Source organism: Vidua chalybeata, chromosome 7, assembly GCF_026979565.1.
Source record: "Vidua chalybeata isolate OUT-0048 chromosome 7, bVidCha1 merged haplotype, whole genome shotgun sequence".
NCBI classification, from domain to species: Eukaryota; Metazoa; Chordata; class Aves; order Passeriformes; family Viduidae; genus Vidua; species Vidua chalybeata.
In genome coordinates this window covers 19,614,240-19,639,266 of record NC_071536.1, presented here as the reverse complement: position 1 = coordinate 19,639,266, position 25,027 = coordinate 19,614,240, and the positions used below count along the sequence as shown (strand labels likewise).

Here is a 25,027-nt window from a genome sequence, read left to right as displayed (position 1 = left end):
TCGGCAGGGAAGACCAGCACTACTCTCGAGCACGTTTGGCTAGAAAGGGCCTGTGTACCTGCCGCGCTCCAGCCTCTCCGGCTCCTTTCCGCGCGGCGCCCGCTCGGGCCTGCGGCGGTGGGGCCGCAGGAGGGGCGGGGCGCCGCTGACGAAGCCGAGGAGGCGGGAGCCCCTCCCCCAGTCGCTCGGGCTCCCCGCGAGCGGCCCACGCCGCCGGGCTGGGCTGTGTCGCTGCTCGCGACCCCCTCGCACCGTGCCCGGGCCGGGGAAACGCTGCTCCCGCCGCCGCACTCCGCCGCCCGCCCCCGGCGCGCCGCCCCCGGGCCGCCGCTCCCGCCCTGTCCGCCACTGACGCAGTCCGTGCCGCACCAGCTTCAACATGGCGGCAGCGCGGCGCTGAGCAGCGCGGGGCTACAAGGGCTGCCAGCGGGTGAGTGCCGGCCACGCCGCCGGGCAGCGCCGAGCGCCCGCGCGGCCGAGTGAGGGCCGTGGCCCGGGCCGCGCCGGGGGCTGGGCGGACGGTGGAGAAGGAGGTCGCAGCACCGCGGGGCCTGAGCCTCGGTCACGGCGCGGGAGCCTCGGCCCCTCCCGGCCGGCCCGGCTGCCGCTTCGGAGCGGGCCTGGGGCGGCCGCCCGCGCTGCCTCCTCACACACGCCCCTCGCAAGGCCCGGCCGCCCTTGTGCGGGGGGCAGGCAGACCGCGGCGCTCGGCGCATCCCGGGTGAGGGCCCCTGGGAGGGAAGGGGGGTGAGGAGCTGCGAGTGCGGCCCAAGACAGGCGGGAGCGGCAGGGGTGGGTGAAGCGGCGCACGGGGCCTGGCGCACATCGCGCCGGGGATCGGGTCTGCCAGGCCGACTGTGCCTCTCCGCAGCCTGGCTAGCCGCGGGTCTGTGTCCGCAGCGAGCGCCCTGCTCGGGTGCTGGCTGGGGAGTTTGAATGAGTCTTCCCTCCTCCCCTAGACGAGGAAGGAACGGGCCTGTCTGCGTGCCACATGTTCTGTCCTCTGCAGGCCTCTCCTAGGGAAGTGGAGCCTGTAGGAACTACTGTGTCTGGCAGGAGACTCCTCTGCCTCTCTCTTTTAGGGATTTCCTAAGGCGTTCCAAAGACTTCCATGAGTTTGAGTTTTAGGCTCATTTTGTTTGCAGCCATGTCCAGACTATAAGTGCTGCGTATATATGGCTGTACTTTGAGGCCTTGAAGAGGCTTTGAGAGACTTATGAGAAACGAAAGTGTGGACAGAATATCTGTTGTAGTGCTAAACATTGCCTTTAAGTCCAGTCACAATTAGAAAATCTATAAATAATGATAAAGTCATTCTGACCAGTAGTTTCCTAATATTTGACTGGTTAAGTCAATTATATTTAGTAGTCATCTGAGACCTGATTTAAGAAAAGTGTCAGAATGTTATCTTGCATATAGTCTGTTTTCTAAGATGTATTTTCTCTGAGAGACTGTTTTGGAGGTTTCATGGTTTTTTTCTCTATTGTCAGCAGAAGAGGCTGTTCTTTGGACAAGGATAAATGTTACTAGTGGGTTTTTTGGTGTGGTTTCATGTTGTTGGGTTTTTTTAAATCTTTTCCCCACCATTTTGTTTCACTATTCCCATTGCATTGGGGTCCAGCATGGCTCAGATTTTTAGGTGCTACCATGGTAAAAATATCGTAACAATTTGTAGGTTAGACATGATTTATGAAGCATTAGTTTGTCTAAACGCACAGAGCTTGATTTATCCGTTTGTAAAAATTATGTATAAATATGTGCAGTAGATCTGAAGGGTAGCATAAAAAGAATAGCAGCATCAGTAGTTCTCTGATAGCACCCTTTGGGACTAGATTTCTTATTAAGACTTCCCATTCTTTCAGTCCTCTTCTGTGAAACAAACATTATTGCTTTAATTAGCTAGCAGTCATCAAGCTGCTATCAAGAGAAGATTTGGGTTTTTTTCCTCATAGGATCTCAGAAAATCTGAGGATTATGAGGGAAGTTAGAGTAAAAAATATGTAACGCATATGTAAATATGTAGGATTTTACTGTGTTGCTGCATGATTTCCCCACTACCAGTTCACTCCTCCATGCGATGGTAATTTAGGAGCCAGCTTCCATTTGGAAGAGAGTCAGTGAGTGCCAGGGAAAAAATGTGGCCATCTTCTAATGCAGTGAGGTTTAGGTCAGAGTCTGGGATGAAGCACAGAAGGGATCTAGAGGAGTGGAGAGAGGGGTAGAACATGAGAATAAAACATGATGCAACAAGGTTTTTTTTTGGTTATGGTTGACAAATATTGGTTGGCATTCAGAGATGTCTCTTAATGTTGCATGGTTGTCTTGCCTTACTCTCATCTTCAGTAACAGGAAAGGATTCCACTGCTGAAATTAATTGTGGGATTTGCATGACTTGGAGATTACACCCTGTAAAATGATTTTCCCCTTTCATACAAAGCATAAACTTGCCTTTTTTTAGCACTTTTTAAGTTTTAAAATAAAAGTTCATGGATTCAGGCCTATTCAAATTCACACCAACAAGTGCACCTATTTGTGTACAGACCTGACAGAAAACACCTGTATTTTTTCACAAATCATAGCACAGGAAAAAAAGTCCTTTCCATGTAAGTTAAATAATAGAAAATCATGACTAAGACTTGACATCAAAGATTTTTAATTGCAAGTGACAAGAGCAAGACAAGTTGGATATTTTAACATTCTTCATTGTAGATAACCCTTTTCTAGAAAAATAAAGGGGATAATCCAGTAGGAACATGTATTTCTGTGTAAACAGTTTCAGGATGTTACTACCTTCTCAGCTGAATTTTATGCTCTCCCAGCTGGGGTGTTAAAACTGGGTGTGCATTCCTTATACTTTAGTGCAAGAAGACTAAATTCATGTTCATAATTGCAAAAAATCATACTGAAAGTGGTATAAGTGATTTACTGGTGCAGTAGGGTTAGGAATATGTACTGCATATTTAGTCAGGGCCTATCTAAGGGTGATATTTTCTTAAGTCTCCCTTGCCTCATTTCCATGGAAGACAATGGTTGATACTGTCAGGTGTCTGATTTCCTTGTTTAGAGGGAAACAAATCCTATGTCAGTAGTCCAGTAAATACTTCTAACACTGTTGTAGAGAGGAGGCCTGGTGAAAAGTGGTGTAAATCACTTTTTGCCTGCAAAAATGTTGAAAGTTTTATTTTATGGGTGGTTTTTTCTTTTGAAGGGACTGTCAGATTGAAAGCTTATAATGCATGATTTTTAGTGATGACTTGAAAGTCTTCCTGCATCAATTTCATAAAGCTGTGTAGGAAGCAAATATTTTCTTTCTTATAGGTGTGTTAAATCCATGTGATTGCAAAGACGTCATCCTAAATCTGAAATGTGTTCTAGTGTAACACGTTATTCCTAAATTTGGCAACAAAAATCCTGTGCTGCTGATTAGTGAAATGAAAAAAAAAAATCATTTCCTTAGATGTCGTTGCTGCTAATTCAGAGTGTTCAGATCATGAAGTACAGAGGAAAAGATGGTGGTGTTTAGGGAAAAATGCTAAAGAAATTATGGAGATAGGGGGTTAATCTGTTTAGGGTTTTGTTGTTCACATCTTTGGTATCATGCTAACACAGCTGCAAGTTCTGCCACAGGAATGGATCTACGAACAAATTATGTCCCCCATTTCACAATCATAAATTCACTTCTAGTTTAATCCATACTGGAAAGAACTTGTAACGTTTTTAGTCTGTGCCTCTGCCATCACTTTAGGCTGATATGTGCTGTTGCCATTTCTTTCTGTGGAGGGAGGAGGAAAGGGTGGTTTTTATGCAGCCAGGTAGCTACTTCTATGCAAGCTAAACTCATGGATGTAGGAGCCTTCTATAAATGTATCAGCCCACATTTATATTGTCTTCAAATGACTGCAGCCACAGCCTTAAAGAATATATGTTCTGTGTTCACTTTGTGCATTTGCATTTTCTGAATGCAAAGTTTTGCTTTAAAATGCATTTCTGGAGATTCTACATGCCTGTCTTTGAAATATGTATCAATGTAGTTTAGTCTTGCTGCCTTTGTAGATGGTGTGAAACAAAATGCTAGGAATGTGAATTTATGTACTTTGTTTACTTCGTTTGGACATTGAATGAAGATCAGTGCAGGTAATTGTAAGTTGATGCAAGGAAGGATGTTCAAAGGCAAGGTAAAGGAGAAATGAAAAATCTAGAAGAATTGGTGATGATAGGCGCAAGTGAAGGACTACGACACAGTGTATCTTTTTCCTACTAAATATATCTCAATAAAACAAAGAAACACTGCTGTATTGCTGCTTGCTGTCACCTTCTTTGGGATGCATGACATGCTGATACTCAGTTGATGTGCATCTGTGGGGGCTTTCTAGCCTGTTCAGTCAAAAGGCGTTAGTATGTGTTAAAAAGTATTATTACCAGATCCCTGCTAGCACAGGTGATTTTGGAAATAAAATTCCCCAAGATGTGTTTTTTAAACACATCAACGAATATCAATGATAATCCCTGGCGGAAAGATGCTTGTGAACAGTTTGGGATAGTTGCCTTTTTCCATTGGCACAGATCATTTTGATGGAGAAGAGCTGCTGGCAGCCTGGCCTTGAGCTGGCCAGCTTTATCCTGCAAGTATTTAAACAAAATAATGAGACTGATGGAGGTGTGAAGTAATGTGAACCCTGTGGGACAAAGTTGGTGAAATGTTGGTTGTGGATGCAGCTGTTCTGACAAGACTAAATACTTTTGGTGTATTTGTCAGCAAATACCAATATGCTCTAAGCTGAACTGTAATTCTACTTTCAGACAAAAAAGAAACAAGCCCTTTTTTTAGATATGCTGAAGTGATGTTCTAGGTGCTTGGTTGGCTTTGGGTTTTTTTTGGTTATGGATTCTACTTAGACTTAGTAAGAGCCTCTTCAAATGGAAGGTGGTTGAGGATGATGAATAACTTGAAAATTTCAGAGTAGTACTTGGGCTGATATTTTGTCCTTTTTTAGAGTATTGGAAGGAAAAAGTGATCTGACTTGCCAAGATTGTCCTCCATAGCACATTTTTTGAATGTATGTATAGTAAGCATCTTTTGGGTTCACATAAAATTCATATTCCTTTCACTAGTGAAATTCCATCAAGTTCACAATTGAAAAATGCAGGGTATTGAGGGTCAAGAATATTGATGATCTAACTGAAAATAAATTTTGAGAGAGAAATAGCACAAATCATTTAAGCCCTGTTGTTATCACACATGTAGTGCTGCTGAGCTTGTGATTTTCTGACTTCATTGTTGATATTTTCTGACTTTATTCTTGGCATATTTTTTGTGGTTTTCTTTGTTGATTTTGTATTTAACATTCAGACCCCCTGTACTTGCTTGTAATTCGGACAGGTTTTAAATGATCAGTACGTAGAAGATTGTGTTTGGTATTACTACATGAATAGCAATTATTACTTTTAAGGACCATTTGTAACTTGGTACTTTGCCCTGTGGCACAGGAAAAGGTCTGACTGAAATAACAGTGCAAAGAATACTTAAATATATTGGAGAAGAAATGCTCACTTGACTTGTGAGGAAGGTAGGATAAATGTCACTGATACCTTAGCCTGGTTTTCTGGGCACCATGAACTCGAGAGTGAGATATATTTGCTTGGCCTGGTGTCCGTTCAGGGGGTTCATACTGACCCATTGCCATACCTGTCATTTAGAATCTAGTGCAGCTGGTGTTTAGGGGATATTATTGGAGGATTTAGGGACAGTGCAGGGTACACTGGAGGTAATGGTTAGAATATGGACTAACTTTGTTTGTTCCACTCTTCATGAAACAATGTAGAGGTAGAAAAACATCAAATTGAGAAAACTTGGTAGGGATAGGGAGTTGGGTAGAATTCTTTACTTCTGATTTCCCTCTCCCATAGTCTACAAAACAGAGTTAAAAATTGACTGACATAGGTATATTTATATTCATTTCACAGCGTAGCTTTAGTCATTACCAGTGTTTGAAATAAAAATTGTGTCACGTATTAAGATAGTTGTCATTTATTTTGGCTAAAATACTGTATATAAATGTTAAATACTGTATATAAATATTAAGGCATACCTCTACATTTCTCAAGCAAACTGCTTGTAAAGCAGGAAATTCCTTCTCACTTAAGCATTAGAATTAAATGCTTGAAGTTCAAGTACAAGCAGCCAATCAGTTATGGTACTGATGCTCCTTAGAGGTCTCAGTTCAGTTAAAAATGGCAGTTCTAGCACCCAACAATATTTATTACAGCATTTATTGTGAAACGTTTCCTTGAAAAAAGTATCCCCATGCAGCTGTGTAGTCTGTTCTGCCTCTGACAGTGAGTGGCTGTGCTTTGGCTGGTCTTAGTTCTGAGAGCAGCCTGTCCACACCCTCTATCTGATCCCCTCCCTTGGGCACACCCTGCCTTCCTTGCACTGCTGCAGTCTGTGGTGACCTGGGCAGCCTCCTGCTGACCTGATGGCATCGGAGTTTTCAGCTATGGGCATCTTCTCTATTTGTTTATCTGCCAGCTACTAAATTGGTTGTACTAATAGGAGAGAAATGCTAATTCAATTCAAGCAGACTGAGATAAACCTGCTGCTTTGGACCAGTGTCTGGCTTTTGTTTATGAATGTATTTAGACTTAGAAAATATCTAATAGACACTTAGAAAATATCTAGTGAGATTCTGAATTTTTTAAAAATCTTCTCATACTAAAAATCACATGAACTACTGAGTGGTGTTTTAATTTAAACCAGTCCTGCATTGTTCTTGGGATTTTTTGCTGTGTAATCCTAGCAAAATGTTAGGAGTGACAGCACAAGTAGGGAGAATATAGGCTAACATGATTACACTGCTGTCTTGATTTTTTACAGCCACTTGTTCATATGCTGAAAGTGGCAGATGGTGACAATGGAATTTTTCAAGGATGTTCTGTGACACAGCTATGAGTGCAGCTTTAGGAGAGATGTGTGCAGTATGTCATCTAGATTTGAGCCATGTTTTCTGGCAATAAAAAAGAATTAAGACTGAAAATGTGTGGATTATATTCCAAGTTCTGGAAAAGGTATTCCTGTCTTACAGATCCTTTTGCAGTCACTGTTTGTTTGTTTTTTTTTTTTCCCCAGTCTGAAGTAACTCAGAGAGGATAGAGATTTAGAAAAGCAAAAGAGTATGGTTGTGCATAATGTTGGAATGTTGGAGATGCAAATGCAATTAAGACATAGCTTGTTACACAAAATTAAAAGGATTTATATAATCTAAGGCAAAAGATGCATTAAAATTCTCTATAAGGAATCACAGAATCATTTAGGCTGGAAAAACTCCTTAAGACCATTGAGTCCAATAGTAAATCTAACAGTATCAAGTCTACAACCAAACCATGTCCTTAAGCAACACTATGAATCTATACATCTTTTAAATGTTACCAGTGATGGTATCCCAAGAGATAAACAATAATAAGAAAGGAAAAGAGACAATGAAAAACCAAAATAATTTCACTTAGCAGCAGTTGTGGAACAAGCTACACCCTTGTATTTCTTTTGTCAAGAATGGTTTGAATCCTAACCGGAGCAATGCCTGGTAACTGCCAGCAATTCCTGCCGTGACAGGAATCCAGGAAATACTGACATTTGAAAATTGAATGCTAAAGTCTTGCCCATATCTCACAGTATCTTTTCCTTTTGTATTTCCCCACCTGAAGTATGGCACTCAAGTTTAAATTTAATGCTATTGCAGCAAACATGATGAAAATTACTCATCTGGGGCTACAACACATGAAAATGATGTAAAGTACGTGGCATTTTTTGAACTTCAAAAAATGCTAATGTTTGCTGTCTGGGGTTTTTTGTTTGCTTTTCTGCAGTTTTTATTGACTTTTCTATTGACTTACACATGATTTCAGTACACAGAAGGAGAAACTGAATTTTGTTTTTTTTACTTACAGTAGTTAGACTTCTGAAGCCATGGGAGTAAAAGTCCAGAGACCTCGTTGCTTTTTTGACATAGCCATCAACAATGTACCCGGTAAGAAAATGAATGTATCAATTCAGTAGCATGATACTCATATGAGATACCTATAGGAATACTACAAATACCATTTAACTTCACAATAAATACGGTGGTTTCTTTTTTTTTTTTTCTAGCTGGAAGAGTGGTCTTTGAATTGTTTTCAGATGTGTGTCCAAAGACATGTGAGAATTTTCGCTGCCTTTGCACAGGTTTGTAGATTTTACTATTTAATCTGTAATTTTTAATGTAATGCCATGTTAACTAGTTTGATGTCTGTTATTATTAGTGACGTTTTCTTGAATATGGAAGTAAGTTCAGCACTGGTTCTTGACACCTCTGAATATTTAGCTGTTGGTACACATATGATCCTAAACATATGATGTAGAGTTAAAGCAATTGTAGCTTTGACTTAGTGTGTTGCAGGGAGTATATACTAACCAGCTTTAAATACAGCACAGTAAGCTGATTTTCTGTTACTAGCACAGATATTACTGTTCACATTATATAACATCATCCAGTCTTGAAAGGTAGCCAACAAGAGGTCAACCATGCAGATTTACTTTTCAGTCTTAGGATACTTTGTGGAATTCGAAAGGTGATCCTTGTATTCATCAGTTGTTTTTTTTGTTATTTTAATTTCTTGATGGACACTGGTGATTTCTACTCCAATTGAAAGTGTAAAATACTCAGAAGATTCTCCCTTGGAAGCATTTACAAACAGAATTACTGTCCTGTAGTCTGCATATGTTTGTTGCAAATGCTGACAGCTTAGCAAAACTTGAGTTTATTGTCGCAAGAATAACTTTGTGAATACATAAATAGCATATCTGCTTTCTGTCTTCAGCTTTTTCTAGATCCTTTCCTTCCATCTTTGTTGTTTTTCAGAGTCTGTAGTTGTTAATAGTGAATCCCTCAGCAGTACTAATATGACCTGGATCAGGTGTGGATACATGATTACATTCATGTAGCACACCATTCAGGATGTCTACAGGAATGCAGACATTATCTGATCTGGTCTAATGGCACAAAATCAGATTATCAAAATTCGTTAACAGATTTGAACTTCAATGATTTTTAATGTCTGTGACTATGTTAATACAAGACCGTGGCATTCTTGATCTGCTGTCAATTGCCCAAAGGTCAGATTATTGAATAAATAATCTGTTGTTACTCCCTACTACTGCCTTATATTTGTGAATTGAAGTCTTCAACAGCATTTCAGGTCAGCAACAAGTATGACTAAGTTCATCCTTTGTTGCTGACATCCATAATCAAATTCAGATCCTGAACTATTTTGCTGCCTTAACACATATAAGAATAGTGAGAAAAATATGCAGAAAGTTTGATATTGATCATTAGCAAATTAATAAAACTTTTAATTTCTGTTTTTCTTACTCATAATTTTTTCTGGAAGTTTTGAAAAGTGTGAGCTGTCTTCATGAAACACAGGTCGACAGCTCCATGTTTTCCTGGCATACTCAGTTAGTGGAACATACACAGCTTCACATTTATCAGAGTTGCTATCAAAAGTGGGGCTTTTTCTCTGTGAAATCCATGTGAGGACACCAGTCTGTAAGTTTGGAGGAACTGCCCTTGGCAAAAGCTGCCAGTTTAATTGCTCAGAATAAGATTATAGGAAGATGCTGTCTAACAGTTTGCCAGCATGAAGAGGAAGTGGTCTTCCCTGAGAAGTCCCACTGATTACCTTACTGTTACCTTCACAGGACCCACCATGAGCCATTCATCTTGCTAACTCAGCAGAAATCTTCTCTGTTTGAGCAGGGAGAGGCCATTGTGTTGTAGCTGAAGCAGAGTTTGTTTAAACAGAAGATGGCAGTTGTCATCATGAGTGGAGGAGGGAATGAGAGTCCTCCTCCCTCCCCCTGCATCTGTGGCTTTCTTGCAAGTTTTTATGATACCTTAACCTTGCTGTGTTTTAACTACACATCTGATTGTTTCTTGCATGTTTCTGAGCAATACCAGTTGTCATAAATGTAAACTGGATGTTTAGCTTCAGTCAATCTGCATGGAAGTGACCAGAGTTGTATACTAATGCCAGTAAGGAGTTCTTCTAGTATAACTGTAGAGACAGAGACAGTAGTTTCTGCTTTCTTAAATGCCAGTTTATTACTGGTATTACAGGTAGGTGTCTGCCTCACAAGCTAGAAGATGATTTTGGTTGAGTGCTTTACATAGAACTTTTTTTGTAATGAAGATTCTACAGATGCAGAGAGTAATTTTTGGTTTTGTTCATTCTCTTCTTTAGGTGAAAAGGGTACAGGAAAGTCCACCCAAAAGCCATTGCATTACAAAAGTTGTCTGTTTCACAGGGTTGTGAAAGATTTTATGATCCAAGGAGGTGACTTCAGTGAAGGTATGATATGAATCTTTAAATAAAACTTTGCCACTTATGTAATAAAACATTGCAAAAGTTCTATGTAGAACCATTTACTTAATTATTCTCTGACAGATATCACTGCTTTTTCCCCTTTCTTCTGTGTGAGAACCTTTCTGTGAGAACCTATATGTGCATTCACACACTTTTGCTCAAGTTACCTCAAGTATTCAGAGAACGAAATACCTGCTGTTGAAAGGTTAAAGTGTGAGAATGAAGTATTGTATCTGCTGCTGGGAAATACAGAAAAAAGGGAGACTGTTGGTGAATACAGAGGAGAATACTTTATTGTTTTCCAAGATTTTTACTTTTGGATTACAAAGATGCATCTTGATTGTGTTTCCATATCTTGAAGAATTATGTCACTGACTTGGATGCAATTACATCAGTATTATGAAGCACCTTCCACATAATGTAACTCCTTTAATTACTACTTTTACTGTCACTTTTCCTCTTTTAAGGAAATGGCAGAGGAGGAGAATCCATTTATGGTGGCTTTTTTGAAGGTAAGAGTTCTATCAGTCTGTTCTATTTTGATGTTAAAATAAACAATCTCCTTTACATTCTGTAGTCTCTGTTCTGTAAACCTGAATTCCATTTTTTTAAAAGATCTTGTCTGGTCTTGAAGGCCTTTGACTGTCCCATTTAAGTTATTTTGCTTTTAAAATATGAACCATTTTAATGAATGAAAAACTAAAACTGAATTCCTTTGTATTTGTCCCTTTTACCAGACTTATATTTTTATTGATGATTTTAGACATTTACTTTTGGCTTGCTCAGCTAGCTAAAAGCTGGGGATGGTCTTCTCTATGAGGGAAAAGGAGAAAGGTGTGGATGGGGTTGAGCTTCCTTGCAAATTTTTATTTTAAAAATGCACAAAACCCTGCTTTCCTGAACCCAAGATGAATTAAAGATAGAGATTTTGTTTTCTCACAGTCCTGTTTCTTTCTCAACCAGTGTTGCAGAAAAAAATATGGTTGCTGTGTTTCTCAGCCTGTGTTTGTCCAGAATGTAGTGGAGCATCTGTGTTTATTGGAGCAGTTGTTGTGTTACACCTAAGCCCAGGTGCTGGGTAGCTGCCACCCAGGCAAGGTTGAACCCCTCTCCCCTCCTGGATACTTTTTTTTGCCACTGGTTGTTGTCTGAGCTTGCAGTACACACAGTAATTATTCACTGCTGTAGTTGGGCCAGGCTGCAAGTTTATATCAGACCTTGAGTGGAATCAACAGTTTGCAAATGCCAAAAGAGGGAGGAGGCCTTACCTTGCACTGATGCTCCGATCAAACTTTGGCCTTATTCAGCTTGCTAAAATGCTTAAAGATTATTGCAGCAAAAAAAAAAAAAAAAAATTATATATTCCCATGTTAGTGAGTGGATCCTATTTGGCAAGCATAAGAACCAACACAAATAGGTAGCTGGATTTGAGGAGATGTATGGCTGGGAGAAATGGAAAAATGAGCACAACCTCCACTTCTGACTATAGCAGGCTGGCTGTTCAGCTTGGCTGGATCAATTAACCAATGCACCATGGGATTAGATTGACATTTGATGCTATTGTACAAGTGATTGGAGAGTGAGTGGGACCATCCCTTTCATGGCTAGTGACAGTAGCATTATGAATATTGTACATTTTTCTTTGTTAATACTTCCTCTTGCCACCTGTATCCAAACAATATTGAACAAATGTCCTCATGTCTGCAGAGTTTCCTTCCCCCAAAAGCCTTTTTGCTATTTTGGGGAAGAAGGGAGAGGATTATTTCTTACAAGTGTCTTAAATGAAGAACAGTGATTACATTTTACACTTTTTTCATTTCGTAGTTTTGTTGGGATTTAGTTTGAACTGTTAACAATTCCTTGCTCATAAGAAGGATTCATTGAAGTTAAACTAATTTTCTTAATGACTAACTTGATAAATTCATCTCTGTCTGTCAGACAAACAAGTTGTTTGGGATTACTATCAAATTATCTATGTGTACTTTAAAAAACCCCCCAAAAAAACAGAACAACAAAGTGCCTGAAAATTAGGGATTTATTAATAGTTAATACACAGCTTCTGTTCCAAAGAAAAATAGAGCAACAACTTAAGCATCTCTGTTAAAGTTGGTAGGAGACAGATCTTTTGTGCAAGAATACTAAATTTTAATTTTTTTTCCTCTCAGGCTATAAACAATTGGATTCATATTTCTCCTTGTTACATAGAATGAACAGAATGATGTTTTTAAAATAGCTGTTATTTTTAGTCTATTTTTAATACAACTTTTCATTCAAGAGACGAACAGATTTATTTAATTAGGATTCATTTACTTAGATGATAGCATTTACCTAAGCATATATCGTATGCTTAAAAAGTAACTGAAAACACTTTCTTTAGATGAAAGTTTTGCTGTAAAGCACAACAAAGAATTTCTCCTTTCAATGGCCAACCGAGGGAAAGATACAAATGGTTCACAGTTCTTTATGTAAGTATTGAAATGTCTTGAAATGTATATATGGTTTGCTATTTGTAAGCTGTAAATGGAATCCTTTTAAATATTGAAGACTAGCTCCTGTGCAAAGCCAAAGTTGATGGTTTTTTACCAGGTTGCCAGGAAGTAGCCATTTTCCTAATGTACTTATTTTTACCCCTAATGTGCTTATTTGTATTTAATTTTCTGTGCAAAAGGCCCTTTGGTAGTTTTCAGTAGCTGTGTTCTAACTTGGACAAAAAAGCAAACCTATTTGTTTACTGTAAAATTCTTAGTATTGTAATAAATTGTTTTCAGGAAGGTGGCAAAATAGCTCTGGGGATTCTCCAAAATAGTAGAGGGCTTTTTTTAATCACAAAATAGCTTTCCAGTCCAGTCTTAATTATAGGTAAAACTTAAATTCTAAAAATACATTGCAGGAGACTCTTTTAAAATCTAACTTATCTACAGAAAATATTCTCAAAATACATCACTCTTACACATGTTTCATGGCCTTAGTTAACATAACGAGGTGTGGATGTCAGCATTAAAACCTGATTTTGGGATTTCTAAATGGTCATTACTCCAATCATCTCAGTGTTCTACTCTTCCATAGCTGACATGGATGTCTTAGTAATGCTAGTAGAGGGGAAAGCTGAGAGTCAGTTCTGCTTCTGTGTCATGTAATCTCTACATGCAGATACTTTTTCCAGTTTTCTGGTTATTTTCTGATGTGTAAAAAGGTTATTTGCATTTTTCCTGCAGATTTTTGTATCTGTTCCTGGTAGTATTTATATAATTCAATAAGTAGAAACTTATTATATCCTGTGTGAGGATTCTGTCTAGATATTTATGTGCAATTTTGGGTTTTTTTCCAGTAAAATGTAGCAATCAGTGTTTCATTAAATAGGTAGTTTAACATATAAAACATTAAATATTTTTAACTGCACACAAACATAGACTGATATATATTGGTTTTGTTCAATTTTGTTAGTGCATTCAAAATAATGTTCACCTTCCTATGTGTAGATTACATGCATTGAATGTTGACTGCTTTTCATTAATACTGATTTTGTTTTTTCTCTTTAATTTAAAATCTGGAAACAACAGAACAACTAAACCAACACCTCATTTAGATGGGTAAATATCTCTTATTTTCTTCTTACATTTTTTGAGAACTGCCTTGAGAAAATTAAGTGCTAGGAATACTTACTTTTTTTTCACATTCTTCAGGCATCATGTTGTTTTTGGACAAGTCATTTCAGGTCAGGAAGTTGTGAGAGAAATAGAAAACCAGAAAACAGATGCATCCAGTAAACCATATGCTGAAGTACGCATACTGAGTTGTGGAGAGTTAATTCCAAAATCCAAAGGTAAAGTTGAACTGTACATATGAGATAATTTTGCTTGTTTTCTTCCATGCTGGCTGCTTATAAAAATATTTAGAAACTTGTGGTAGATGATGGCACGGTTGGTGAAGAGGTGTATAACATCGCAGAGCAGTCTGTCTTCTAAAGAACTTACAAGTTGTTGATGCAAAAGACATTAAAGAACAGTCATACCTGCTTTTTTCAAAGCTTCTCCTGTATTAAATTTTCTTATACTCACTACATATTAGTACAAAGCTGGCAAGCACTTGTCATATTGAGTAGAGTGCTATGTTAAGAAGATTGGTGGCAGTCTGACTTTATTTGATAACTCGTACTTCTTTGGAAGGCATTGAACTTGTTTCAGGTTGCCCTAAGGTAACTCTTCAAAACAGGCACTTAGATTATAAAAGTCTGGGTTTGGCTCTTTAGCTTATACACTTTATAAGTTACTATAAATTATTCTTAAAGAGGAATATGACAGAACCTGTCTTTCTTTTTGGAAAGTATGTCCTGCTCTGCCATTGCAGAATTGAACATAGTATGAGAGATTGGATCAAGCCTTATTTTCTGAGAGAAGCAGAATCTAAGATGTTCCTGTCACCATGGAGAATCTCATTAGCAGAAAGCCAAGATGCTTATTTTGTTTGCTACTTCATTCTTAGCACGTTCTGTTATGTACTGGGAAGGGTTGCACCAAGGAGTTTGAAGCACAGCACAAGAATAATGGTTTGTTTGGGCAAAGGAAAATACAAGCCTTTGAACTTCAGCTTCTTGTTTTTTCACCTCCTTTTGCTCATTTCTTATGATATTTGGGAGAATGACTTTGGCATCTGAGATGATCTCTTCAATACCACAGAATTCCAAGCAAAGTTATCTTTTGGCTCCTGACTTCTGAAAGGTTCTGGATGTGTTAGGATACAATTACGGTTTTTTTGGACAGTATTCCAGAGCATGGCATCTCTTAGGAAATGCACAGGTGCTGTAACTAGAAAATAAAGCAGTACAGATACAGGATGGGTGAAACTAGGGGATGAGATACCCACTTGCATAGATGTCTTCATTGGATCATCACACTCTCTTTGAAGTCCACTCTAGAACTCTTGAATGACTAAATGAAACTTTCGTCACTGAGCAGTCTGATGACCTGCAGCCTTTACGCAGTGCTTTAAAGTGCTTGTCATCCAGAGTGTGTGAAATAAATACAAAAATTTTGTTTTCCCTCTAACTTCTCTTAAAAGAGAACAGGCTTCTGGAGGGATTTGACTTGTGTTGCCTTTACCCATTTGTCTATGTTTTTGTACCTCTGACTCTGTACTGCTGCATTTGTAACAGCTCTGGTTTCTATGATTGGCCTGGTGTGCCAAGGGGGGGAATTGATGGGATGGGTGATGGGATAGCCCAGTCTATAAAGCTATAAGGCTTAGTTGTAGATAATGATGTGCAGTAGAAATGTTTGGAGAACAAGAAGCCTTACGCACCAGGATCAAGCATGTGAAGGGCAGAGCAGAGTGTGGGGGAAGACAATGGCCCTGATGGGTACTAATGCACAGCCAGCGTGATAAAGATGCTGTGTGACAGGCCATCGTGGAAATTCTAGTGTGTAGAGAATCCTGTTTTTGAAAGGGGAAGGCTGTGTGTAAGACCTACAGTGAGAACTAGGCCAGTACTCTGAAAGATGGCAGCATGGCTGGAATTGTTCACTAAATGCCCAGCATGGAACCTCTGATGAGCTATGCTGGCCTGAAGCAGTAGAAAAAGGAGAAACTGTGTGACAGCACATCAGCTGAAGCAAATTTGACAAGCTGCTGTCCAAAGGTCAGAAGTGGAGCAGGAGAGGTCCTTGGACTTGTCAGTTGCTGGCAGGGGAATCTAGATAGGAGGAACAGTTTCTGGGATGCAGTCAGTGTCATGTGAGATCATCAACAGAGTCATCTAACAGTGGAACTGTTTGTGGTACAGTACTATGGGAGATAAAAAGGAACTGATTCTATAAATTATGAGGCAATTATCAGGGAAGGCTGCTTTTAAGAATTTAATTTTAAGACAAAGGAATAAGGAGACTGCCTGTGAGGGAACCACAGTGGTGAATTTTTGTGGGGAGAGTACATTAGGATAGCAAGGAAGTCTTAAATATTTATTGTATGAGCTTGTCTGGTAGACAACACAAAGAAAGGTATTAGGTCTTCATGGAATGAAAATAGAACTGACACCTGGGTTTAAAAGGTAAGCTGGCACTAGCAGAAGGAATCACAGTAAAAGCAAGGTGCTTGGTATGAGTGGTTTTGTCATAGGTTAAAGTTGAGGGAAGGTGATCTGATTTTTCACACAGTGAATATCCAGATGAAGTGCTTTATCAACTATGCAAATTATCTCCTTAGGTGGAAGAAATGGATTTATTTAGGAATGAGTGGATGATAACAGAGCTATGTTACTGGATTCTGTAAATTGAATGATACAATGATTACAACTACAATATTGCAGAGGCCTAGATAAGCTTTTAACATGGGAGGCTGATCACCTAGCAAAGTTGAATGTTTGTCATATTTTCCTTTCTTTTTCTTTAGTTCCTTAAAGTTGAAGGAATAAGTGAAAAGGAGAAGATTAAAAAAAATTATAAAAGAAGAATTTCTCTGGCCAAGTGGTATAATTTTTAGAAGATCTTAAAGCTCTAGGGAAAATTCTAAGTTCTGGGAAGAAAAAAAAGGAAGAAAGCAAAGTATTAACCCAGTATTTAGAAAGGTTATTACAGACTAGCCTAAGCTAATGCAGCTCACAAGAAAAACTGTGGAACAAAAAACGTTATGTTAATTTTCTTAAGGACAGGTGGGAGTTCGGTACCAGTTTTGTAGAAAAGGTCCTAGTCAACAAGCCTGCTGCACTATTTGAGGTCATATACCTTTGCTGAGCCAAAGTCATCTGGGACACATATCAAGACTGTAAAACACTGACACTCTGATTCAAAAGAAACAAAAAAAATTAAATGGCTTTGTGCAGTGGGCAGTTTTTCATGAGAGCCTCTAGTGAAGATTCCTCACAAAAAGTGAATTTCTAGGGCATTCTGCATGGAGCAGTGCTAGACTTGATTAATGACTTTCACTGATGTCACAGATCTCCCTGTAGAATCACTGCTTGTAAAAGTGTGCTTTCTGCAATTAAGGTAGATTATGGCTGCATTCATAATTTATAAGGTTATTTGATTTGCTATAAAGTAACTATGTGCTTGTCACTGCTGTGAATTACAAGATGGTATGATTTGTTCTGACTTTTATGCCCGAACCCAACTGTTTTCTGGTCTAGTCACTTCTTAATTTCAAGCCATGGGGCTAATGTAAGACTTACTTCTGTGCACCTAAGCCCTTTTCACTCTAAGCAGCTGAGGTGCAGAGTACTTGTCTGTGTCATGCAGCATGATCATGGGAGCTCACAAAGTCTGACAAATACTGTAGGTCACAGTGAACAGAGTAGGAAGTGATGTATGTTTCAGATGTTGTCATAAGTTGAAAGCTGATCCTGAAGGTAATGAGCTGAAACATTTAGACTGTACATAGAGGTCTGTTTCTTGATGACCTTCATGTTCCAGGATTGGTTTCATTTGTTGTAATATGTAGTTGTACAGTACCAGGTTGGTTCAGTACTCAAAACAGCATTTGCTGCTGGACAGAGATAGATAGATGGTACCAGAAAGTACATCCAAACCCTCTTGCCAGATACTCTGCTGTGTAACTAGTTCTGGGCTGTTTAGTTTGGGGTTTTTTTCCCCATGTCATTTTACTCCCTACCTGCCATAGGATTTCCCAAATACATCTCCTATTGACAGCTTGCTGCACGTTAAGAATCACATTATATTTGTTGTAGTAGCAGCTCCCTAACTTGCCTCCAGTTCTATCTATTACTTTTTCTATACACTTCTATACACTTTTTGACACACTTAAAACATATGCAGGAGGAAGAAAATACAGGAAATCACTGCATTTAATAATTAAATAATAATGAAAGCATGTAAGAAACACTATGGTGCCATATGAGGATTTTTTCCCTTTGAATGGACCAAAACTGAGGGTGTAATACATCAGAAACATTTAACTTTTTTAATACTTTTTGTATACTTAGTATTTAGAGGTGAGGTGAGATTCTTCTTTTTGTTTCATTGCCACCTGGCCTACACCTGGCTCCTTTGATTGAAATTATTTAGAAAAATGTTTGCTTTTCTTTTATAAATATGTAGTCATTACTTTCTGTAAATACGTATGTATTTAGGCAATCTAAAACTGATACACAACATTACAGAGACTTCTTATTAAATGTAGTGCTAAAAAAAGGATGTTGAGCAAAAGTTTGGAAACAGAGAGCAGTTATCTTGGTCTGGACATACAAGAGAAATCAAAAGCATAGAGAATTGTCTTTTGGAAGCATTTTTCAAGACGCCCTAAGAGCTTCTGATGAGAATTAGCTGATTCAAATCAGCAGGCTGCTCTAAACTGGTAAGAGTACTTGCTAGTTTATACTGCACCTGGAAGTGACTGGAAGACCAATATATTCTGTGAGGGAAAGAAGTTTTTCAGTGGGTTTTCAGGCTTTTGTTAGTCTGTATCAAGTGAGGCTTGTGAATAACCACATAGAAAACACCATGTGTAAGTCACAGAATTACAGTGTATTCTGTGTTGGAAGGGGCCCACAAGAACCCTTAAGTCCAGCTTTTATGGAGTGTGAATTATGGACCAAGTGAATGGTTGGTCCATACCAGGGTCAAACCTTGGTGCTGTGACCAAGCTCTGACCAACTGAGCTCATCTCAGTTGTCACACAGCTATGACTCGTGTCTGTGATGCTAAGCTGAAAAATAAATGAGATTTAGTGCAATAGGGTTGAATTTCATCCACACTACCAATGTGGGGATTTGTTAAGGATGTAACATGAAAAAAAAAGTATCCTTAAAGTGTATGACCATAAAAGGAGGCCAGGATTGTTTCTGTTGGGATATATGCCACTTCTCTGATGCAGTTCTGTGAATTAAGCTCCAGCTAGCTTGTTGTCACCCAGAGGTGTTATTTCAGCCTTAATTGGAAGCGAGTGTTTCCAGCACTGTTTCTGCATCACTGTGAAGAAGAAACCTTTCACCACTCTTTGTATCTCTGCTTTCTGAATGTAAGACCCAACAAATTAGGATAGTGAGCTTAAGTCAGTGAGTATTTGGTTTAATCTGTACCTCTTATTTTCTGCTTCAAAATTTCTCTTATTAGTGATTTGATGAAGTCAGGTGAAACCTGAAGCTGAAGATTTTTTTTTATAAACACATGTAAATAAATTTTAAAGAATTATTTGTATGTAGCTTATGTTGTATAAAACATCATTAGAAAACTTACATGGTTCTGCAAGTGTTTGACAGTATAAATTTTAGACGTAGTTTCATAAATCCAAATTATGAAAATGTCTGGTTTTTCTAGACATATCCCTTATTGTACTATGGAGAAACAATGTTTTTTCCAAAATGTCAGTTTGTTCTTAAGTTTTTTGATGAAGTAATCTCATCACACAGTTATAAGAATCTAAGACAGATACAAGATGGGTGATTTTTCTGAGATTAGTTTAGAAGTGTTTGATATTAAAATGTGTCTCTGCTATTCTGATCTAAAGCCAAGAAAGAAGAAAAGAAGAGACACAAGTCATCTTCCTCATCCAGCGACTCGGAAAGTTCAAGCGATTCAGAATCATCTTCTGATTCATCATCGGATTCTGAGAGTGCTTCAGAAGAGAAGTCTAAAAAACGAAAAAAGAAACACAAAAGAAATTCCAAGAAACATAAGAAAGAAAAGAAAAAGAGAAAGAAAAGCAAGAAAAGGTCAGTTTTGAGATTTGTTTTGTTTTGTTGCATATACACCATAGAGTACTGTTCTCTTGTCTGAATAGCTACAGACTATATATTTGTGTAAACCAGCAATGCAGGTTTTGCAGTCTGGGAGATAGTTGGCTTCCATATACAAGAACAAATTTTCTGATATGATGCGAAGAGTCATGTTCACGTGCCTATGTACTGCAGCATGTAAAGGAGTAAACCAATGAACTAAGACTTCAGTTGGCTTGAAAAGCTGGGGTGGTAGGTTTGAAATGGGTAGGGTATAGTTTGTTGCCATAAATTTACTTCTGTACAATTCAGTTTGAACCATATGCTATGGAACTTAGAAAAATGTAGTATGCAAGAATACAGCAAAATTAAATATAAAATTAATAAATTACCGTACTTAGTTTTTTTGGTCTGATATGTCAAAACTCTTGCAGTTTCACTGGAAGATAATAAAACTGAGAAAACAGTCTTGCTTCTGAGAATGTTATTTTGAATCTAATAGTTACATCATATTTAGTGTGAGATAAAAGTTGTGTCAGTTTGTCCTGGTTTAAGGCAAATTTGGGAGGAAACTCCTAAATGAGTCCCTCTAGAAAAGCAGATTCAAGTGGCCCTTCCCCTGACTGGTTTGGGAAAAGATTTCCTTGAAGAAAAGTGGAAAAAACTGTTTATTTAACAAGCAAAGTATTCACAAGCATAAAAAATTAATAATATTAAACAGTAAAACCTCTTGCTGTTCTGAAGAGATGACAAATTCAGAAAGGCCTTGTCGTGGGCTGTAACTGGGCTCACCCAGTGTGTTATCAGTCCCTCTGGTGCTGGAACGCAGCGTCCCAGGCCCCGCTGGCCACAGCTGCGAGCTCCTGGTGGTTTTCTGCATTTTCAGCCCAGAGCAGGTTTGAACAGTTTCAAGAGAAAGAGAAACCACAGTCCAGGGAAGTTCACTGCCTCAGCTAGCTAAAAACTAACTAAAAGCAAAGGAGAGCTCTGTCTCACTGTGCTGCAGATAACACAGTCCAGGATAAAGAAGCAGGGCAGCAAGTGCAGCTTCTGGTAACATATTCTGGGCTGCTTCTCCCCTCCTTTGCTCTCAAGACCATTCTTAAAGGTGCAGAACCTAATATCCAGAATAAACAGAACAGATGATTGGGGATACAAGCATCATATATTCACCCCAGGACACAGTGCAAGCCACATTTTTCTAAGCTAGCAGTGAAATTTAAGAAATATTCACTTAGGGCAGTGCTACCTAAATACTGTTTTTGTACACCTAAGCCCTTTTCACAGAAGTCTGTAAATTGCTTGGAATTACTATAGTTTGTAGACGGTTATATATGCTTGTGTAATCTGAATTTTTAGTCTCCTGAGATTGTTTATAAAAGAAAATAAATCTAACTAAAAAGTTGTATCTAAATAGAGGGTGTGTACATGTTCAGTGTTGGACCATTGTAATTAGAAGAGAAAAAGTATTGGTCAGAAATCTGCTGTTGAATACTTTGGAACAAGTATATCATGGGGGAAACAAGTTGTTTCTGAAATACCTCTGTTTTCTGAGATTCTTGTGGTATCGTTGTATATTGAAGAGAATTTCTTAATTATTTAAATAGATTGAAGGGTCTTCCCTCATCCAAATAATTCATTATGCATATTTTCTATACAAAAATAAAGTTCATCCAGTGAAAGTGAAGATGAAAACACTGAAGCACAGCCATTATCTACTGTCCGTCCTGAAGAAATTCCTCCTATACCTGAAAACCGGTTCCTGATGAGGAAAAGTCCTCCTAAAGTAGATGAAAAAGAAAAAGAGAGGAAAAGCAGAGAGAAGGAAAGAGAGAGGTAATATATCTGGTATAAGTCTGACTATGTGCTGGCAATGTTATGGTCACATTACTGTTTTAGAACTCTAATGTTGAATCCTTTCCGTATTGAACAGTTCTGTCTTGTAAGCACTGCTGGATGAAAAATAGATTTCTCCGTTTACTGGAAATTATTGTCTTTGCCCTAGAGCAAAGGCTTAGTCTTTGAAAATGGTTTCATTGAGTAAAGAATGTATAATGGCTGGCTTAATTTCATTTAGCAGCCATTGGAACTGCCCAGTCTGAGTCTATAATTTATTCTATTTTCAAAAATGGAAAAAACTGGAAATCTTGTGAAATTATTGTGGTCACAAATTGAAGTTTTACTGTGTAGATGTTACTGTCTGCTGTAAAATTAAACTGTGCGTTTTCATTTAGTTTCTGAAGAGGTTTTAATATTGATTTTCCTTCTTTTTTAATTGTACAAACAATATCATTCTTTTTAAATTATTTTTAGTAATCTATCAAATTCACAGTCAACATACCAGAGAAGACTGTTAGTCACCAGATCTGGAAGGAAAATAAAAGGAAGAGGACCAAGGGTAAATGTTTGTAATCTGTTCTTTAAAATAAGCAAGGTGGTAGCACAGTGTCACTGCTGGTGTTACTAATCATATTCATTGGGATAGTTGATTTTAAAAAAAGAAGCGCATCGTAAGTGATTTGAGGACTGAGGCTTGAAGGAGGACAGAAAAGAGAAGAAGGGGGTGAGAAAAAACCATTAAAATATTTTTTTTTTATTTAATATGGTAATATTTAAATTGGTGGATGGAACTAGCTCAAGATAGATTCTAGTGAACACAGAACCAATAACATCAGTGCCAAGAATGTGGGGAAGACTTCTTCCCCTTTTGGGGGGGGGGGCGCTGTCAAATTGGCTCTTGCAGTATTGTGAAGCCATATGTTATGTGCTGCATGTAGCAAATGTTTTCAATAACTGAAGTCTCTAGCCCTCAAGTTTTTAGTAAAATCCTTAACAAGTGTGAAGTACTGCTTTTGCATTGCCTGTCAAAGATAGGGATCTTCATTGTTAGTAAACAAACATTAGCATTTGTGCAAATTAAAAGAAGCAGAAAACCTTTCATCAGACTACAAAAATCCTGATGTAGACCTTGCCTTAAAATCAGTTATTTGATCAGACTTTGTGTATTCCCTCTTTAGTTAAATGTCAGACACATTTTCAGTAAGTTAGTAACTTGTCAGTGGAAACTTGGTATATACATGTGAAGTGTCAGGTTAGACGCTATGTAGCACCAAGTACCAGGGGTGAAAATCGTACTTAGGTATTACAGCTTTTGAAATTCAAACTAAGGCATGATTTTCTCTTTTCTTCTCCAAGCGTTACCGGACGCCTTCCAGATCCAGGTCAAGAGATCGATTCCGGCGCAGTGAAACTCCTCCACATTGGAGGCAAGAAATGCAAAGAGCTCAAAGAATGAGAGTGTCTAGTGGAGAAAGATGGATAAAAGGAGACAAGTAAGACTATTTCTTTCTGGAACATGTGCACGTGGTTTTTAAAAATTTTTTAGTTCTTAATTTTTTTGTTGTTGTTGTTTATTTAAAAGCAATACCTATTATCTTGGATTTTCAATAACAATTGCTTTCAAGAAGCCAGGGTGCTGACTTGATTATTCCATAATTTAATTGCGTGTGAGTTTAACCATGCTACTGCAAATACAGGTGTTAATAAAAATGATCTGATGTGAAGTTTTAGTTGTGAAGCTGTCTCACTTCTGGTTTAATTTTTCAGAGTGGAGGGAAATGAAAACTTCTTAAAAATTGTATTTTCTTCTCTCCAAGGAGTGAAATAAATGAAACCAAGAAAGATAATCAAAAGAGCCCAGGAAGAGGAAGAGAGAGAAGAATATCAGACCACAGGCAAGTTTCTGAAAGTCCAAGCCGAAGAGGGGAAAAAGAGAAGAAAAAAGATCACAAATCCAGCAGTAAAGACAGGGAGACAAGAAGAAATTCAGAAAAAGATGACAAGCATAACAAAAGCAAAGCCAAGAAGAGAGCTAAATCTAGAAGCCATAGTAAAAGCAGAGAGAAATCAAAAAGTAAAGAAAGAGACTCCAGGCACAGCAGACATGATGAAAAGAGGCTAAGATCAAGAAGCAAAGAGAGAGACCATGAGAAAGGTAGAGAAAAAGAAAAGCACTATGATTCTAGAGGGAGAGAGAAAGAAAGAAGTAGGAGCAAGGAGAGAAGTAAAAGAGCAGGCTCCAGAAGTAATGAACAAGAGCATAGGAAGAGCAAAGACAGGGAGAAACGCAAGTCAAGAAGCAAAGAGCGTGAGCATGCTAGAGGAAAACACAGCTCCAGCAGCAGAACGAGGGATCGAAGCAAAAGCAGAGATAGGGGTAGGAGAGGAAGATCAAGAAGCAGGGACAGGGATCGCAGTAGAAGTAAGGACTATTCAAGGAATAGAGATAGAGAAACAAGAAGGAGAGGAAGATCAAGAAGCAGAGAAAGGAGAGATACACCAGATAAATACAGAGGAAGAGAAAATAGGAGGAGGAGAGAATCAAGGAGTTCAGAGAGGGATGAAAGTCAAAGCAGAAACAGAGAGAGGTATTCAAATAGGGAAAGTAGAAGCTCATATAAGAGGAATGATAGTGAAAGCCAAAGGAAGAGGCGTTCAAAAAGCCGTGAAAGTAGCAGTCCTGAATCTAGCAGAGAGAAGAAGTCTAGTAGAGATCAGGATAGAAGTCCAGACTCAAAAAAGAGACCAAGTAGCAAAGAGAGAGAATCAAAAAAATTATACTCGCGCAGCAGTAAAGAAAAGGAAAAGACCAGATCCTCAGCAGAAAAAGAAATAAACCAAAAATCAAAGAGTCAGGAGAGAGATCATGCCCCTAGTAAGGATAAAAAGTCTGATCGTGAAACAAGTCCTGGAACAGATGATGACAGGCATGGATGAGTTTGTGGACTTAATGTTTCCATTGTCTCAAAGTTTTAGAGACGTTTTGGGGAACGCCTTTTTTAAAGATGTGGACTTCAGTTTGGTCTTTTGATAATCTAAAACCTGGATCATTTGTACTGCTAAAGTTTTAATAAACTTGAAATGAAAAACAAATTACATGTGTAATACAGTGTGCTGTGTTTTAAATAT

The 25,027-nt window shown here is 38.5% G+C and overlaps 1 protein-coding gene across 2 annotated transcripts; it reads left to right on the top strand.

Annotated features, from left to right (window-relative positions):
- The first annotated feature begins 261 nt into the window (after nt 1–261).
- Nucleotides 262–25,027, top strand: PPIG (peptidylprolyl isomerase G). 2 transcript variants are annotated; one of them, XM_053947680.1, is made up of 13 exons: nt 262–430; nt 7,945–8,024; nt 8,144–8,218; nt 10,276–10,383; nt 10,866–10,910; nt 12,776–12,863; nt 13,959–13,988; nt 14,082–14,221; nt 19,852–20,056; nt 21,728–21,895; nt 22,373–22,457; nt 23,255–23,391; nt 23,716–25,027. In XM_053947680.1, the coding sequence occupies exons 2-13, from the start codon at nt 7,964–7,966 to the stop codon at nt 24,833–24,835; spliced, it is 2,262 nt and encodes a 753-aa protein (XP_053803655.1). In that variant the 5' UTR covers nt 262–430; nt 7,945–7,963; the 3' UTR covers nt 24,836–25,027. The 2 variants fall into 2 exon arrangements, with proteins under 2 accessions (XP_053803655.1, XP_053803656.1); XM_053947681.1 differs by lacking the exon at nt 262–430 and adding an exon at nt 678–721.

Bases quoted from the DNA above. Each gene is read 5' to 3' on its own strand.
- PPIG (XM_053947680.1), top strand. From the start codon at position 7,964: ATGGGAGTAAAAGTCCAGAGACCTCGTTGCTTTTTTGACATAGCCATC. The intron at 21,896-22,372 runs GTAATATATCTG...AATTATTTTTAG, and splicing joins AGAGAGAAGGAAAGAGAGAG to TAATCTATCAAATTCACAGT. The intron at 22,458-23,254 runs GTAAATGTTTGT...TTCTTCTCCAAG, and splicing joins TAAAAGGAAGAGGACCAAGG to CGTTACCGGACGCCTTCCAG.